At 36.3% G+C, this 18,969-nt stretch overlaps 1 protein-coding gene and 1 long non-coding RNA gene across 3 annotated transcripts; one reads left to right on the plus strand and one right to left on the minus strand.

Moving 5' to 3' along the window:
- The first annotated feature begins 3,471 nt into the window (after positions 1-3,471).
- LOC126821069 (uncharacterized) lies at positions 3,472-10,710 on the plus strand. 2 transcript variants are annotated; one of them, XR_007680246.2, is made up of 5 exons: positions 3,472-3,739; positions 5,173-5,459; positions 6,339-6,497; positions 7,665-8,100; positions 8,396-10,710. XR_007680246.2 is itself a non-coding variant. In XM_050549375.2 (4 exons), the coding sequence occupies exons 2-4, from the start codon at positions 5,267-5,269 to the stop codon at positions 7,820-7,822; spliced, it is 510 nt and encodes a 169-aa protein (XP_050405332.1). In that variant the 5' UTR covers positions 3,472-3,739; positions 5,173-5,266; the 3' UTR covers positions 7,823-10,710. The 2 variants fall into 2 exon arrangements, 1 of the variants encoding a protein (XP_050405332.1); XM_050549375.2 differs by having other exon boundaries at positions 7,665-10,710.
- A 2,655-nt stretch (positions 10,711-13,365) lies between these two features.
- On the minus strand, positions 13,366-15,800 carry LOC126821070 (uncharacterized). Its single transcript, XR_007680247.2, has 3 exons — positions 15,566-15,800; positions 15,066-15,173; positions 13,366-14,318 (listed from the first exon to the last, which is right to left on the minus strand). It is a non-coding gene; the product is annotated as an uncharacterized LOC126821070 (long non-coding RNA).
- Positions 15,801-18,969: the final 3,169 nt, after the last annotated feature.

An 18,969-nucleotide genomic window follows, 5' to 3' on the forward strand; every position in this document is an offset into this window, starting at 1 on the left:
TCTAATTCACACTTCGACTTTATTAATAAAAGTATTAACTGTATAATATAATGGTCGCGGTGCTACAAACATCTCTAAACGTATCTGTATTCGATTTTTTGCATTGTGGAAAGGTATATACAAAATCAATTGATCTACTCTCGATTACGTCAAAACAAAAATCGAGTTGAGATGTGTCACTTCACAATCATCTATATCAATATAAAATAGGCAAAATCCAAATCAACTAACAAACCATAGTTGCAATTTATTAGGTTTACCCACATTTCGACTACATCCCATTAAGCACCAACCACCATTCAAACGACAGTCAAACCCAATTTAAACCTTGACATGGCAAAATAGCCCACCTTATGCTTTTTAATGGATATATAGGGGACTTTATTATTTTGACGCCATAACTGAGCCCCCATTTTGAATTGTGCTCGAGCTCATTGGATTCTGTTGGTCGAATTCTTATAGAGACCACCGAGAGGTCCAAGAGAAATTGTCACGAAATTTACCCAACTAAATAATCACGAAATATCCATATTGAATATTTAAATTCCCCCATATATAATCTATCAAAAAACAAAAGATGGAGTATATTTCACGTTTTATCGACATCCAGTACACACACACATATTTACAAACAGAGCAGTCGTAACTTTTGAAAGGATAATGCTGGAGATATTCAAAATTAAAACCCTCTTCTTCGATTCTAGACGAAAAAGTCAAAAGTCAAAACCTCTGCTGCTTAAGCACAAATATGCACTGGCAAATATGTATGAGGACTACATATTTCTCATTTTAATCGGTAATTTCTTTTGGATGATTCTTTTAGTCTCGGTAAAGAAAGAAGTTCCAAGTTTATTTTCTTTCTATATGTGATCTGTTTAACATATTGAAGTGGTTAAACAAGTAGCTGACAATGAGAAATGGGCTAAGTCAGGGCCGTATGTAGGATTTTAAAAGTGGGGGGGGGGGCAGCAGAGTGGTGGGGCGCCATAGCCTCCACGTATGTGATATAAGAAAGTTTCGATCAGGGCTAACGAACTGATCAGTGCCTTAAGAGCATCACTGTGTGATCATAATCAAGTGTATTATTTTACAATTGAAAGATTGTCAAATAATTTCTGTTTTTTTGGATGGGGTGGGGGGCAATTTCTCGGGGCGCCTTATTTTTCTGGGAGTGCAATGTACCCCCTGCACCCCCGCTAAATACGGCCCTGGGCTAAGTAGGTATTTAGCAAAATTTAAGTTTCTTAGATTAACTTACAGACATTTCCCGCCACCATGATTTGCTGAAAGTAGGGTACTATCGTCCAGTCATCTCGTGCACAGATTAGTCCAATTAAATAGAATAATGTTAACGTAAAACGGTGCCCATACGAAACACTTACCCAAAACTGGTAATTGTCCCGCCCTAATAGCTGACACATCTATACTTTTTATATGAGAAAGTGCGAGGTTAAATTCCCCTTCAGACATCATTTAGTATTCCCAGAAGGACGTTCCCACAGACTCCTCGGCTTAAAGACTGGAAAACAGACATCATTTAGTATTCTCAGAAGGACGTCCCCACGGCCTCCGCTGCTGAGAGGCTGGGAAACAGGAATCTTTAGAGGTTCTAGAAGAGAACTCGTTCGGAGTTCCTAGGGGAACATCATACCCACAGCCTCCTCGGTTTACAGGCTGAGGGAGGATACAGAACCAATATTTAGCCCATATTTTATGCCATAGCTGCGTGTGTAGTTGCCTGTATATAATTATTGTATTGTGGATGTTATAAAGATTTAAAATACAGATGTTACGTCACCCTTTGATGTTGGCGTACCATTATTTGAAATAATCGTACGGGCAACTTGCCAATCGTACATTATTTATACTAGTGAAATATTGGACTCGCGTGACGTATTTCACTGTAAAAGCACGTGCGTCTGTATTCTAAGTTGTTTAATGGTCTCGAGCTTAAGATATTGCGTAATATTATTAAAACAACACTCGGGCCTCACGGTCCTCGTGCCGTTTCAATATATTACTTTTAATGTCTCGCTCTCGACCATTAAAGAATACATAAAAATATAGTTAAACCAACAAAGTGTTCCAGAGTCAATTGATCCTCGGGGTTTTATGTGTAGCGTGAAAGTCCTGACTAGATAAGTGTCACCCTAGTGTTACACGCCGTTTTCTGGGAGTTCCTGATTAGATAGCCACATCTGTCCCCGTAGTGTCACATGAATGATCCATAAAACACCCCCTGTTCAGAATTTAGAGGGCTTTAGTTGTTCTTCTGATACCGCTTAAATCATAGAGTCGGGGAACGTTTTTAAATGACTTTGAATTCCGACAAGGATTAAGCACGAAGTAATTTGCATATTGTATCTGAAAAATGTCAACACACTCGTGTGGTCGTGACATTATATAGCGTGCTGATGCGGTTGTTGCGCTGTTTTGAATTACACTGTCATTTCGAAGTTGGTATTTTTCTCCACCAAAAACCTGTGTTTGAAAATCAAGTCCATTTCTCCACAGTCATTTCAGTCAGTGTTCTGGGAGGTTTTTGTTGATTTTTTAAAAATATTATTTTAGAATATGACACCATCAGTTAATAACGATCTAGGGAGAGAGAGAAGTGGGGTTTAACGTACACTCGACACAAACTAAGTCATTTCGGGACTAACATATGGTTCAATTTTATTTTAAATAGGGGTCTTTAACAGTGGGAGGAAACCAGAGGACCCGGAGAAACCCCACGAGGTTGGACAGGCGACCCTACTCCTTATCACGTACAACCCGGAGAAACCCCACGAGGTTGGACAGGCGACCCTACTCGTGTCACATACAACCGAGGAATCGAAACCACCCCAGTTAACTCTGTGACAGACCTTATGATACAGCGCGTACGTGCTAACCATTCGGCCATCCAACCCTCCTTAATAACGATCTAATGTGAGGTGTAATATTTTTATTCACTTAATGAAAGTCTTGGATAATTACAGAATTATTATCTTCCATTGTCAGACCAGCATTGAAATGAAATTTACTTATAATTTTTCATATACACTTACTAATAATTGTGTGTTGATTTTTTTTTTTTTTTTTTTTTTTTTTTAGCCTGTGTTTCAGGTTGTGTGTTTCAATGAACTGAAATGATCTGAAATGGGGTATAATAAAAACGTCCTACTGTGTGTTTCAATATGCCAATTGCATATGAATGTTGAATTTTATTGTATTTTAATTTACATGAAATTTATAGGACGGTATACTCATGTATACGACACACATTTCGGCCAATCAGAATCCAATAAGTTTTCATTTTGGCTATCAACAGGAATGTTTTCGGAAAGGTTTGAAAGTTAAGGACCACTGCAGATATGGTCAAAGGTCACGAGTATTAAACAGGGCTAGCAAATGTTTTCTGAAATTAAATTCATTGTAACAACGGACTTCCATACTATTTAATAATTTGTATTAGAGTTATTCCCCTTGTTGTATTATATTAATGGTGGAGATTTGTTTACTTTTTTTGTGCTAAGTTAATTCATGTGTATTCGTTTATCCTTCTGACTTCTGTCCAGCTATCAAAAATAAAAAAAGGGCTTCTTTTCCAATTTTGATCATTTGAGATCCGTTTGTAAATTTATGTGTTATAATGACGCTTACTGATGTCAGTTCCGATGCTAGTTGCTAAGTTGGTAGTGCCGTGGTTCTAGCTACAAAATTACAAAGTCAAGTTAAAAAGGGTCACACTCACAAGGTACCTGTTATGTATACTATAGCATTGATTAGTCTATAACTATAGGGCCATTCACGGGCGTCCACTGACACAGTGAATAAGCTAATAAGAAAGCCTTGTGTTCGCTGCCGTTGTTATACAGTAAACTTCGCATAAGTCGGATACTCGGATCTAAGTGGACTGACCAATTTTATCGAGTTAAGCAAAGATCCGAGTTAGCCAAAGACCGAAATTTAATCTTAGCTCGATTAGAAATAAACTACAAGAGCCGGATAATAATTGATTCAAACGCACATTCCAAGCTTTTGTTTGTTTGTGCGAGTAGATAACTTCCATTTTGTTGCCATCTTTGAAAAATGTCCTAAATTTTACCGGAAAGTCTGCGAGTTTCGAAGTTTCCGGGAAAATTCCATTATTGCATCGCGTCAAATAGGCTGATTTGAGTCAAAATGATAGGGGAAAGTATTTTGAGGCTCTGTGCATGGAATAGCTAACCGTGTTTTAGACCATCGAGATGAAACTGACTTAGTCAAATTCTGAACATACTGCCAATCCGAATAAGGCGAAGGAAAAAAGCCGGAATTAGATCAAATGGACCGACCTTTTTGATTCGAGTTGAGTAAAGATCCAACTTGGGAAATCCGACTTACACACCAAAAATTAATAAGAAAAATGTGCAAGATCAAAGGGTCCAAACGATTTTATCCGAGTTGAGCAAAGATCCGACTTATATGAATCCGACTTATGCGACGTTTACTGTAGTAATTTATCATACTTGATAATAGTAGGCCTATACATTATTTGACTTTGAAGATGTTACAGACATGGCTTCCACATTCGCCATATAGGACTATGGAAAATTACCGTAACGCAATCTGACCCATCGGTCATTTTGCATGCCGGAAAAATAGCTTTTCTTTTTCAAAACCCAATTTTCAAACATGGCTACGATTGACCTCCACTATGTAACTATAAAATTGTACGGCCAGTACAGAATAATGCACACGTATAGCAGCCACATAATCTCATGATTATACTGAGTGTTGTGTTGATAATTAATGATGAGTATCTGGTAGTAGAACAATAAAAGTTAATTATTAAACAAAATGTGTTTGCATGGTGAAATTAAACGTCTCCAATCGTAGCTAAAACCAAACACATACAGTAAAACATTGATTCAATCACTTACTTACAATTACAGTATTTTTTAACTGGATTCTTATGAGATAACACAAAATATTGCAATTTATTTCCTTTGGCCTAATCTTACATGTACAAAGAAAAATAGCAAGTAACTTAGAATGATCATCAGCACCAGTATATGCATCAGTTCTATGATCTACATAGCATATTTATTCCTACAGGAAAGCTAATTGGTTTTAATTATTTCATTTCTTCAAATTTTTACTATAAACTATTGGAAGGTGATAATTTTCTTTTAAATTTTATTGCAGGAGGATAATCTGAAAGTGAAATGTAGTTCTCCTATTTTTATAATGTAATAAATGACAGAAAAATAATGTTATATTACTACTGGTGGTTAACAAGATGAGGAAATTAAGTGAAATCGAGAAATTATCCCTAATATTCATCATTCCAGCTAATATCCTATATACACTGGCTGCATTAAGTCATTCATGGTTTCAGTTACCACCACATAGTTTTTATGGTTTGTGGTGGGTTAAATTCTGTGATATCCTACGATGTCAGATCATACCAGCATTCTTTGCCGAAGAACCATGTAAGTAAAAAATTATTGTAAGTTAGAGATCAGATACCAGGAGTAAAACAACATCTAGAAAAACGTTGCACCGGTTTGATTTCAATTCACATAATAATCAAATTGTAGATTTGTACAGATGATCCGAAACCAAGTGTGTGTCTGCTGAATATGATTCTGTCTGAAATAACATTTATTGTACTGTGTATTTTTAATGATTGTTCTATATACCTGGTAGCCATTTATCAGGCATTTTTATTAATTGGTTATAAAAAGCATTTCTTGGATGTGCACTAATACTGCTGCTGTCCAGTGTGTAGAACATTGTGAACAAATTTTATTGATGTATTATTTATCAATGAACACTTCTGTCCAATCATTTAATTCATGTATTCTAAATATGACTGTCAGAATTCAAACGCACTGGTTGGTATGAGTAATTGGCTGGCTTCATATTTGTAAATCTTGAAGAATTTGATAGATCTTTATTTTTATTACTTTCAAGAAGATTCTTTGAGTTTGCAGCCTGTGTTCCAGTTTCATTTACTGTTTGTTTTGGAGATCTTTTCTTGCAGGAATATTTCTTTTGTTGTTAGGTGATCAAATGGTCTTATGCAAGGTCTGTCATTGAGTCAACTGGCATGATTTCGATCCCGCACTTGTACTTCAGGAGGAGTAGGGTAACTGTCTTTTCTGGACTTCCAGTTTCCCCCCACTGCTAAAACACCCCTACATGTATGAGTAACCAAATAAGCAAAATAAAGTTGTACCATATTATTGTTAGTCGTGAAATGACCTAGTTTGTGTGGAGCAGATGTTAAACCCCATTTCTCTACGTTTTTTTTTTAGAAATATTGGGTTTTTTTTCATAATAATTGACTGTAGTTTTGTTTGTTTCAGTGTGGTATCATCTGTTACAATCAGTTAGTTTAATAGGATGGACCAGTTTATTTCTATCACTGATCATGATAATAACAACTAAAGTTGATAAATATCTTCCACATAGTCTTACTAAGAGAAATCGACAGTTCAGTGTTGCAAGTGTCTGTCTTATATCAGGTAAACTACAAAATAACATCACATAAAGGAGATGGCCCATCCATTTTTATAGTTTCACAGTAAGATATATAATGTACAAAAATTAACTTTTCATGATGTCTCCACTCAAACACCAGACTAAATTGGGGATTGCATTCAGGATACAGAAACAGATGCATTGTCTCCTTTTATAGCTACTTCTTTATCATTCTGTTGAAAATAGGAGTTATTCCCCTTCTTTTTGTGCACGAACCTTATAGAAGGTCTTCACTTCATATAATTCAAAGAAGCATGGCTTATACCACCACAATTTTTTTTCCAAGTAGAAAGATTAAAAATATGTTCTAAGAAAGAGGAAAAAGTTGCGGTTGCTTCTTAGTCGTGTCTTCAATACCACTATTGTAACAGCAGGGATACAGCAGTCGCTAAATGCAGTGCCAAATTGAAGCTCTAAAGCTCTGCTGGCCCTAAGGCACATTTTGATAGGTAACCTGAAAATACAGATATTTTAGGTTCACCAATAAAAGGAAAAAGGGACTGAACCTCCAGTCAGCTTGTTGCCGGGGCAGCACAGAGTATGAAAAGCCTTCAAGGATAAATATGTAGATGAAGAAGGATGCCATTTATTTAAATAAAAATAAAGGAAAGCATTTTTATCAGCACCTGATAATTATCAAAAAAAAAAAACTTTTTTTTTTTGTGGCCTGGATTTTTGGCTGGTCCGAAGGCACGTACCATATTTGCCTTAATGACCAAGGTACTACTACATAGCTTTATACTTTTATGAACATACATGATTCGATATGGTTAAAAACTTAATATATATAGCTGTGACAGTTGAAGTGGGACTGTGCAATAATGTACAAAATATAATTTGTACATCTGATATGAATATTATGATTGCAAACAATTTTAGTCTATAAAAAAGGTTTCTTATAACTTAACTATGTATTGACTGTCCGGTTTTCAGTTAGTAGGCAGTGAGTTATATAAAGCAGGAGCAGCATGGGATAAAAATCTTGACAGGTTACAGCTATTGAAATCTCAGAGTTCTCTGATTGCTTAATATGTAGTAATGAGTTCGCAAAAATACCACAGAAATCCTAAAATCTATTATGGAAATATTGCTATTTACTGTGTTCTATTGAGCTTAAAGAATCTATTACATTGAAATATTTGTCATTTCAGTGTTTGCTATATCTACCAGTCTGGTCATATTTTATGCTAAATTAAAAGAATCAAGCCCACATAGAACACCTGAGATTTCCTGGTCAGCCATATTGGCTAGTGTATCATGTCTGTGTCAACTATCAGCTAGTCTTATTCTTCTACAACCAGTGTTTTGAGTGGTACCATTTTCATTTGGTATTATGCTTCCTTGAAAAATGAAAAAATTTCAACTCTAGTGTATCTACATGTATATATGTGTGTGCAAGTATGCATGTTTCTAGTACTATTGTGAAAAATAACTGGAAGTCTACTGTCTGCAGTACAACTGATTATGATGCATACTTCTGGAAAGCCTGATGACAATTCTCATCTGAGGTGTTCACAGCAAAGAAACTTTTATTGTAATTTTATATTCAACAATTAGAAGAGTGCATAAGACTATCACATAAAAGTGGTATGTATGTATATGAAGCCAGTTTATTATGCCCCATAATAATTGAAATTATCCAATAATGATGTTTTATGTGTCAACCTATCAAAAAACTTTTTAGTTTTTCAATTTCATTAATTTTAGAGGAGATGGTAGTGTGAACTACCCCAGGGTTCAATTGACAAGAAGACTAATCATTACTTATAATACATGTAAAATCTGTAAATCAAAAGTCAATATGGAATTAACCGAACATAGCCTGGGAATTCATCCTACTTAATTCAATTTTCAAAAAGATTTTCAAACCTTGAACTTTCAGTGTTAGCTGGTCAGATAAACTTTATATTACCCCAGTCATGTGATGTAGATTACAATACTCACTTACAGTCTGCAAATCAACAATCAACTTAGATCTTAATGTGACATTTATAAACAACTCTCCAATCCCTAAAAGATGGTGTGTGATGAAGAAATAGTTATTATATGTATGTGGGAATTGCTCAACTTTGTGTGTATTTTGTCAACAAATGAAATAACATTTTAGTGGTCAAAAATGCATTATTTTTAATTTTTTTGGTTTATCAAAACTTGGATAACATTATTTGTGTTTCATCTATAAGAAAATTATTTGTAGATATTAACTTTTTATAAATTCACTCTCTTCCTACTATACTGGCTTGCTTAAATTTATTTTAAACACCAACCCACAGAATAAAATATAGTATCATCAATCCAAATTTTAATTAAAAATCCACATATTTTTATATGGAAATGAAATGAAACGGGTTTAACGTCCTACTGTTCTGCTCCGAACTGGGGCTAATGAAGACGGGTATATGGATGGGAAAAGTTGAACTATCTGTTATATCAATCTTGAGAGGTTAGGTGGTCGAATGGTTTTAAAGATACATTCCCGCATACAAACTGGGTGATTTGATGATATATTTGGCCTAAAAACATATTCAAACTAATTAATTTATCATAAATTTGCTTCAATTCCTTCGCAAAACATAGTAATTGTCAAGGAATACCCTTGCTATAAAAAATCGATCAAAAGCGGTCATGTTTGTGTCAGTGACTTACGGTTGCGAAGTCGGAGGAGAATTCATTGCATACACAAGACGATGTTGTCTTTAATCGCTGACTATTTATTACAAATATCGAATCCTAATTAAATTCTCGGATTATCCACTGCCATGATTTTTATCACAGAAAGTGTTGTACGTCTAACTCTTTGTAAAGCTTATCAACATGTACATCAAGCGTTCAATCTCCGCGTGCAACCTTTGACGTCACGTGTGCAGATATTCCTAATCGTCGGGCGGTCGATTAGGGGAACCCAGATATTTTTGTCCTGTATACGATCCATGAGTGCTTTTCAGGGAATCCAGTATTTTTCTTGTAAGATTGGATATCTCTACTTTCCATATATACCAAAATTGCCATACTTTTATTGGAAATAACCACACGATAAATACTTTTCTGGGAACCTATCTTTAAGTGTGTGCGTTAAAAGCCTACAGTCTGTCATGGATGGGAAAAGTTGAACTATCTGTTATATCAATCTTGAGAGGTTAGGTGGTCGAATGGTTTTAAAGATACATTCCCGCATACAAACTGGGTGATTTGATGATATATTTGGCCTAAAAACATATTCAAACTAATTAATTTATCATAAATTTGCTTCAATTCCTTCGCAAAACATAGTAATTGTCAAGGAATACCCTTGCTATAAAAAATCGATCAAAAGCGGTCATGTTTGTGTCAGTGACTTACGGTTGCGAAGTCGGAGGAGAATTCATTGCATACACAAGACGATGTTGTCTTTAATCGCTGACTATTTATTACAAATATTGAATCCTAATTAAATTCTCGGATTATCCACTGCCATGATTTTTATCACAGAAAGTGTTGTACGTCTAACTCTTTGTAAAGCTTATCAACATGTACATCAAGCGTTCAATCTCCGCGTGCAACCTTTGACGTCACGTGTGCAGATATTCCTAATCGTCGGGCGGTCGATTAGGGGAACCCAGATATTTTTGTCCTGTATACGATCCATGAGTGCTTTTCAGGGAATCCAGTATTTTTCTTGTAAGATTGGATATCTCTACTTTCCATATATACCAAAATTGCCATACTTTTATTGGAAATAACCACACGATAAATACTTTTCTGGGAACCTATCTTTAAGTGTGTGCGTTAAAAGCCTACAGTCTGTCATTGAGTCAAGTCAAGTGGGATGGTTTCAATTGTTCCAATAGTAATCTTCTTGATAGCTTCTATTTGGGAATGGCAAGGTGTAGGGTTACCTGTCTAACCTCATGGGTCTTCTCCCAATGCAAACAAATTATTGAAATGAAATTGAACCATATATTAGTCCCGACATGACAGTGTCGAGTGGACGTTAAACTCTCTCTTGTTTTTTTTTTCATCCCATCTGAACCTCTATTGAAATTCGATGACAAGTTGACAAAACTGATGACCCAGCAAAATATCCCTGCATGTCATATGCCTTCTTCTTCATTAGCCCAGTTGGCATAGGCGTACAGGCTCGATGAATGTTAGGGGAGCAGAACCTCAAATGCCCGAAAAAATTTGGGTTACAGACGGCTTACCTTGTCTCCCCCCCCCCCCCAAAAAAAGAGAATTTGGAAAATATGACGGCCGCATATGCGTTTTCCTGGGGCGAATCCTAATAGTGTGGGAACCTAGAGTTAAGACGGTTGTATTAACATCTTCTATTCCTATTGTAACACCTCACTGGTTTGCACGAATAAAATGAATATACATGTATAGTCAGACCTTTTATACTTCTTAACGCCGTCACATGTGTACAAAAATAAGATAGATATTTGAGCAACTTCCTTGTTGAATAAATATGCCAATAATAATATTATATAAAGAAGACGGTGTGTGAAATTGTATACGTATGTATAACACCAACAATAAATACATGTATGGTTGTTGGGATCATTATTTATAAATTTGGATCACGACCTGATTTTAAATATTTTAATAATCTACAGCCTTTTATGTATGGTGTTTCACCAGTGTCCTCTTAACAAGATAAATTTTGAGATATGAGATAAATTTGTACTTAAAGTGGTCTCGTGATGCATAGATGTACTGGCTCGATGAATGTTAAGTGGGGATGGGAGCAGAACCTAAAATGCCCCAAAAACATTTGGGTTACAGACAGCGGTGCCGATCGTCTGCGAGAGGCGGAGCGTACCGTGTAGGACATCCCCATAAAAAAAATGTGACGACCGCAAACGTGTTTTCCTGCTATTCCAGACATTGAAGTGGTCTAATATAGCCTAACTTACGTGGCTGACTCGAATTTCAACCAAGATATCGTTGCGGGGTATGGAGGCCCCGCGCTCCCCGAGGACATTTTGAAAAATTATGCGTTTTTTCTGCTCTAGCCCGTGAATTAAGCAACTTCAAAGTTCTCAATCGGTTTGCAACTGGAATCTCACTTTATGCCGACCTGAGTTCCATCCATCCAATCAGAATGCTGCAGCTGCATACACAAAATAATAATAATCGATGCCCGAAAAATGTGGCACAAATTAGAGTGGCTATAGACAAAATGTTTTAACCCATAGTCAATTAAGTAACAATTTGTGGTATTCAATTAAAAGAAAAGTAAAATTAGTGTTTTATTAGCTTTCGGGCACTTTACTTTGCCAACTACATGTAGATGAAATAATATTTTTTGTTTTCACTTTACACATTTGCCCGAAAAGTTAGATTGGTAGAGAAAAGTAGGGGTTAACCCCCATTTCTTATAAGAATATTTATAAACTTACTTTAGTGATTTTCTTTATGTGATTGATTTATATATAGTGGTCACATTGATTATTGTGTATTTAATACTGATATTTATATGTTATGTTTTAGATTTTTATACATATATTTTGTACTAGTTACTATGTTTACTGTAGGCCTATTGTTTACTATGTTTTAGATGTTTTTGTACTTGTTTGGTTCTTCCTTTTGAGTCTCGATTCGCCGGTTGTACATGACAAGGAGTAGGGTCGCCTGTTCAGCCTCGTGGGTTTTCTCCGGCTCCTCCGGTTTCTCCCACTGCTAAAGACCCCTATACGCGCAAGCGAATTATTGAAATAAAATTGAACCATATGTGCCGTGAAATGACTCAGTTTGTGTCAAGTGGATGTTGAACCCCCATTTCTCTCTCTCTCCTTTTGAGTCACTTAACGAACTCTGCACATGGTCATCTGTACTTCTATCATTTGTGTATGTATAAGTCCTTTTCTTGAAGTAAATTACTTTCATAAATGCACAACCCAAATACCTCACATAGGGTTAGTGCTGAATGATAAGGCCAGCTCAATTTTTCGTCATAGGTCACGAGATGTAAACAGGGCCTAGCGCTAATCCCAATCCTAACCCTGGACCTAGCCCCAATGCTTCAGTCTCGCCAACAATCACGTTCCCTAACCTTATTTACCTCTCAGCAACCTTGACAAATACTGAGCTGGCCTTAATAAATAGATTTAGTCTTACATAGGTTTTTACAGACTAGGCTTTTGTTAAGCAGGAATTAAACCCAAACTGTAAAGTAAGCATTTTAATTTCCAACACGAGCCAAGAGAAAATAAGTATCCATGTGCTTTAATTAGTGTTAATTGTTAGCTGCTATCTGTATATTTGTAAAAAGTTTAGAGAATGGTTAGAATTTGAATTCAGCATTAATTTTAGATGCAGCAGTGATGTTCTACAATATATTTCATGTCGAGTCATAATTTATGTTGAAATGTGGAATCTTGGAATGTCAAGATTCCATTGTTGTTTTAAAAATAAATTAAACAGAAAATCGTCTCGTCGTTTATTACCAGAACTACCACCCCCATTCCGGTAGCAAAGCAAAATGTCAACGATCTTTGGTCTACCATTCCGCATTATTTTCTGGCCCAAAGCATCCTCGTTCGTGTTGATGTCAGTTTATTAGACTCGGAAACCTCAAGACTTCAATAGACTTTTGGAACTAACATTCCTCTCCAGCCAGTTTTGGCAGCATATAGACCCCCTCCACTGTGACATTTACCATTATGTTTAGCTATTTTTACACGGCGCAGACGCAGTTCATATCAATAATAACGATCGAGAGACTTTCGACAAATAACTACTCGGTCAAACTGAATCGCAGAGAATTTTTTCCGTCATCAAACTGGTCACAGTCACTAACTATCTCACAACGAAAAAACGTGAAACCGTCACAAGAATAACATCAGAGTGTATGTACCTTAACCTGTGTGTAAATATATTTTAAGACATTATTTATTATTATGATATGATAATACACAAATAAATTAAAAACGTCATCTGACATAATAGATATAAATAGATTGACCATATGATATTGGTATGAAAAATCGTTTTTCTTCGTAATATGCAATATTAGAGTTAATGTCCATATAATGGATCTTATACTCTCTTCAATTCTAAATATATATGTGGCGATGAATTGGAGAACATTATAATGTAATATTTTGGTTATGTTCATATAATGATAGTTTCTATATTTGGATTTCTACTATGTTTGCCGTCACATTACACACTACTTAATAAATAAATATATAATTTGCATTTATAATATACATGTTGATAAATTATGCGTTGATATCACAGAAATAAGCTATTATGTGTCTAATATCATATACCGGTATAAATAGGGGTTATATAGTATTGCATCTTACTGTTGCTGAAGTCAGTCTTGCGGTCTCTAACATATCATGTCCACCCGTATATCCAGAAGCAGTGGTCACAAGAGTACTATTTCATTAGCTGGTGTTAAAACATTTTTTGTGTATTTCGATTATTAAATCAAGAAGACAAGAATAGTCCGCCGAAACAAACTGATTGTCTAATTACGTTTTGTAGACTAATCAAACACGCGACCATAATGCATGTTTTTGATAGTGTAATATTCGTATCCATGGTTTCAAGAATATGCACTACCTGTGCCACTCTGTTGATATAATTACGCCTCCTGTCAAAAGTACAGACGGCTCTGGGTCACCGCTCCCAACGATAGTGTGTACTGTGTAGTAGAGCCACGGGTAGGATTGATATGTTAGAGATAGCGGTTACGACAAGGTGGTTCTCTATGTGAATCAGGAACTATTTATTTGCCTAACCATCTTTATTTCTTCTTTTAATTTTCTGATTTCCACCATTAATTTTCCGTTTTCTTCAGATAACTTAGCGTGCTCCTATAATTATATATATAAAAAAAAAATAACATTGAAAATATGTAAATATGTTACATCTTTAATTGTTTACTCTCATGTGTTGTTACGTCTGTATATATATTATTTATAATACATGACCATATACCCTATAAAAAATAAATGTGTCTTTGCTTTGGTATCGTTGGGAAAAGCGTTAGTTCAATTGTTCGAAACATTCTATAGATTATAGGCGGGACATAATCATTCCGATGAGAGAGAGAAATGGGTTTTAACGTTCACTCGACACAAACTAGTTCATTTCGGGACTAACATATGATTGAATTTTATTTCAATAATTAGCTTGCGTATAGAGGTCTTTAGCAGTGGGAGGAAACCAGAGGACCCGGAGAAAACCCTACAAGGTTGGGCAGGCGACCCTACTCCTTTTCACCTACAACCGGGGAATCGAAACTACCCCAGTTGACTCAATGACAGACCTTATGCTACACCGCACACGCGCTAGCCATTCCCCCCCCCCCTCATTTCCGATGACTTTCGACCACTGCTGAGTCGTAATGACATTTCAATATGATGACAGGTAACGGCGAATAATGTCTGGATACCTGTTAGCTGTCAGTTAAAGACGACTATAGTTTGATGTGTCACATACTTAGAGAATGCATAGAAAGCAAGGAAATGAGAGAATTTTCAGAATAATTATTTATGAAAATATGTGAATATTCCGACGTCAGGAAACCAATGTAGTGGAATGTTATGGGATTATTATACCTGTTCCAGTAATTGTATCCGGTTTTTGAACTTTTCGCGACTTTTTCTTGCTGCTTTTTTATTCTGCATCTTTCTTGCTGTAATTTTCTCTATTTCATCGCGCGAAAGCTATGAAAATATATATTTTAAAAATTTACAGACATTTAAAGTAAATAGTCGCTATTATTCTAAATTTCATTTACATGTAGGCAAATCCCCTACCCCTTTTTCAATCAACAGATCGTTCTATAAAACCTTACGGATTTTACAGTATCTTCATTCCGGTATAACTTATATAAAGATTTTCCATTTTCAAGAAAATTAATAATCCTGTATGACCAAAAGCTCGTCGATTAAAGGTCTACACATTCTAAATATGAGTTTTAATACGTTTGTTAACCTTTGTATCCACGTCCTCGACCTCTATTTTGTGTTAACCTCTATTATCAATTAGAAACTAAATGTATTTCAGAATCTTTGATTATAGAGTTGGATATAGAGTATTAAATTATATCACCTACCTCATATTTTTTTTCCTCTTTTTCCCACAGCGATTTCATATCTATTTCATTTTTAGAATTCTGAAGTCGTTTTAAAACCAGGCTTTGCAGGGAACTTTTTATCTCTTTAGGGCGCGTTATAACCAAGGTAGACATTTTCTGTAAATAGATATATTCAAAATAATATTGAACTGGTTTACTACGTTGGTGTATTGGGCTAAACGACAGGACGTTATTTTTTATAAATCAAGCAGACGACGCAAAATGAACTGATTATGAGGTGGATCTATATTTAGTAACTACAATGGCGTAATCGTGTTACTAAAAATAATGATAGTCTCATACTTATTTCTGGCCGTCATCCTGGTACAATCAAACAATAAATAAAATAATTTGTTTAGAAATAGTTGACTAGAGGTCGTATACATTTCATAAAAGGAATGTATACATATATTATTTAGGGCTGGTATTTAAAATGTGTGTCCGACTTTTAACACAATGAGAATCGATCAAAAGGGACAGTACGAGCAGACGACATGGGTTTATTTGCATGTAATACCTAAAGGATCAGGGTATAAATTACGAAAATTGATCACTGCACGCAGTGTCCTGCACGCGGCTTGCTTAACGATGATTCTAAGCAAAATGCATTCTACCATGACGTGTCCATTGCTGATCAAGGGTGTATTATGGTTACCACAGAAATTCTTGTGTGTGTGTGTGTGTGGGAGTGGGTGTGTGTGTGTGTATGTGTGATTTGAGGGGTAGTGTGTGTGCAGTTGTTCGAAAAATAATGAAATGAAATGGGGTTTAACGCCCTACTGTTCTGCTCCGAACTGGGCTAATGTCCGGGAAATTTTGCCCGGACAGCGGCACTACGACCTACTCCTATATCGAATTCCAACTGTCAAGGGATCTTTTACGTGCACGACAATGTGTACACAGGGCCTCGGTTTTTCGTCCCATCCGAACGACTAGACAGCTGTCCTTGTCAGGCCCTCCGTCACATCACTGACAAGATCGTCAAGCGGTCAATAGAAAGTGCAAGATAACCACATCACACAAACAAAACCCATAGTTCCTGTACGTATGGCGTACATCGCAGGGGCGTGGTGACCTATGATTTTTGATGAGGAACAAGATCCAGTCCGGGCCCCCCCAAAACAATATTTATATGTGTGTGCGGGGGTGAGTTGGCACCGGATAATATTGGGCTGTGTGGAATATACTAGAGTCGATTTGTAGCATATCTGACCCACGGTATATGCTTCACACTTGTTGAGCATTATGATTATGATCATAATGATGAAAATGGCATTGAAACCGCATGATTTTTTCTGCCATTTGCAAGAGGCACAAAAACCCAAGGGAGCACAAAATCTCAAAACCATGACACCAAGCTCGTTATTGCGTCCCTGTCACTCAGCCCCTGGTACACCGACACGGCAATCTACGCGGTTTAAGTTCACATTTTTTCAGATACCCTTGCCTATGGTAGAACGGAGGCTAGGGAGGTTTTTGGGTGATTTTCAAAATATATATATATATGTATACGTAAAATCATAGATATTAATTTTGTGTTTTTCTCCAGCACACTCTGTGGTTTAAATTTACAAAAATCGCAAATAGCACACGCAATATCATTTTTGGGACCAGAAATTTTGAATCGTGGATTTTGAATCGCAATACGGCGAATGAAAAAAACATATTTGGGCCACTACTTGTTCAGTAATGATTCCTCCTACTTACTGACGAATTTTATGCTACCATAAAAGTACAAAAATAGCAAGTCAGCATTTGGCGATGCATGAGATCTTTATTACTTGCCATCTACACAAAAAATAAAATAATTATTGCAAGCTTGTAGTTTATCCAGATTATATTTATATTTGCACATTTTAAGCCCCCTTGTAATTTTCATTTTCGTGGGTGTATGGTATTTCAGAGAAATTTTAGTATGCCGCGTGAGTAGGCTAATAGCTCCGACCTCTGAAATCAAGGTATGTTTCTAAGCAGTGACATGTGTTTTTGTTTTACTTTTGTATATAAATAATTGTTGATAAAATATGCGGGTTTGTTTCACTATTACTTGATCGTAAAAGAAAACTTGTGATGTTTCTGAATGTTGGTATGATTAGAATCGGATTCTGTCAGTCCACTTTTTTTTATAAAAAAATGGTGAATTAAAAACTATAAGACACCTGTACGGGCCTTCATACTCCCGACCCATCCTCGTCCCGTTGGAGGCTCTCGCCACCCTCAGGAAATCCGGGGGCCAGTGATTATGCCAGCGTTTATCGCTCTAGGTAGACTGACTGGTATGCGATTATATTAAAAACGAAACTGAAAGCCAAACTTTTACCTTCGTTTCGTTAGGCGCTAAAATTTCGATATTTTTGTCAATTGCGTATTTTTCCCGACCAATGACAGCGTGATTCGTTAATATCTCCGGAAAAAGGTTGTATTTTGGGTATTAAAAAAAAAATAAACGAATGGTTTATGTGATGAAATCATTCTCAGGGTTTTTGTTTTTCCATTTGTTGGCTTGCTTAAAATTTTCGGTCTGAATTATGTACATCTGATTATTATTACATCAGTAAAACTAAAACGTAGTAAATGTATTTGGTATGTCATATGTTGTGTTTGATCTCAGTTTATATGTTTTAAAAGAGTGACCCCCGGGTCCCACAGATATATTATGCCTAAATGACGTTAGAAACCGCGTATCTTTCAAAAAAATTCGTGCCCGGGGGAAAAGACCCCCTTCCCCCGCCGAGTTGCTTGTGCCTCCGGGCCCTGTTGTGGGCCCTGGTTTCAAGGTCCGCGACGAAGACCTAGCCACCGCACTTGTACTTTATGTTAAGCCCACGAAGAGCGTCAAGTTAGCCACGACGACCCCAAAGGAGCGAGAACGGAAAGTACTAGGTGAACGAAAGTGCAATAGCATAAGTTGTCTGACTAGAACCGACCGGGACGAAACCTTTCGCACGACCGAGCCCTTCCTCCGAGACCATACGTCTTTTACGTGTCAGGGACGCGCTCTTCATCGACGCTTTATTTAACGGTTTTCCATATGCAGACACTGAATGTTATGCCGGGTGTTGCATGGACATTATATGTCATGTGATTTTTTCAAATTGGGTTTTAGAAAATATCAATTTTGTCTATATGTGATAAGCCAGTAATTATTGTGTTAATTATCTCAAAGGGAAATAACTCAAAATACAAAGTCTCACATAGGGCTAGCAATTTTTTGCCCATTGACTTCAATGTTAAATGGCTGTAACATCACAGGCTGTAGCTTTTTTCTCAACATTCCGTTGGTTCCAATCTTATAGGCACAATGGGGACAACATTTGGCTATCTCCTCATCATAATTTTGTAGGGGGTTGACCATTTAGATTTTTTGCTACACGGATTTGAAG

The sequence above is a fragment of the Patella vulgata genome, chromosome 5 (genome assembly GCF_932274485.2).
Source record: "Patella vulgata chromosome 5, xgPatVulg1.2, whole genome shotgun sequence".
NCBI lineage: Eukaryota > Metazoa > Mollusca > Gastropoda > Patellidae > Patella > Patella vulgata.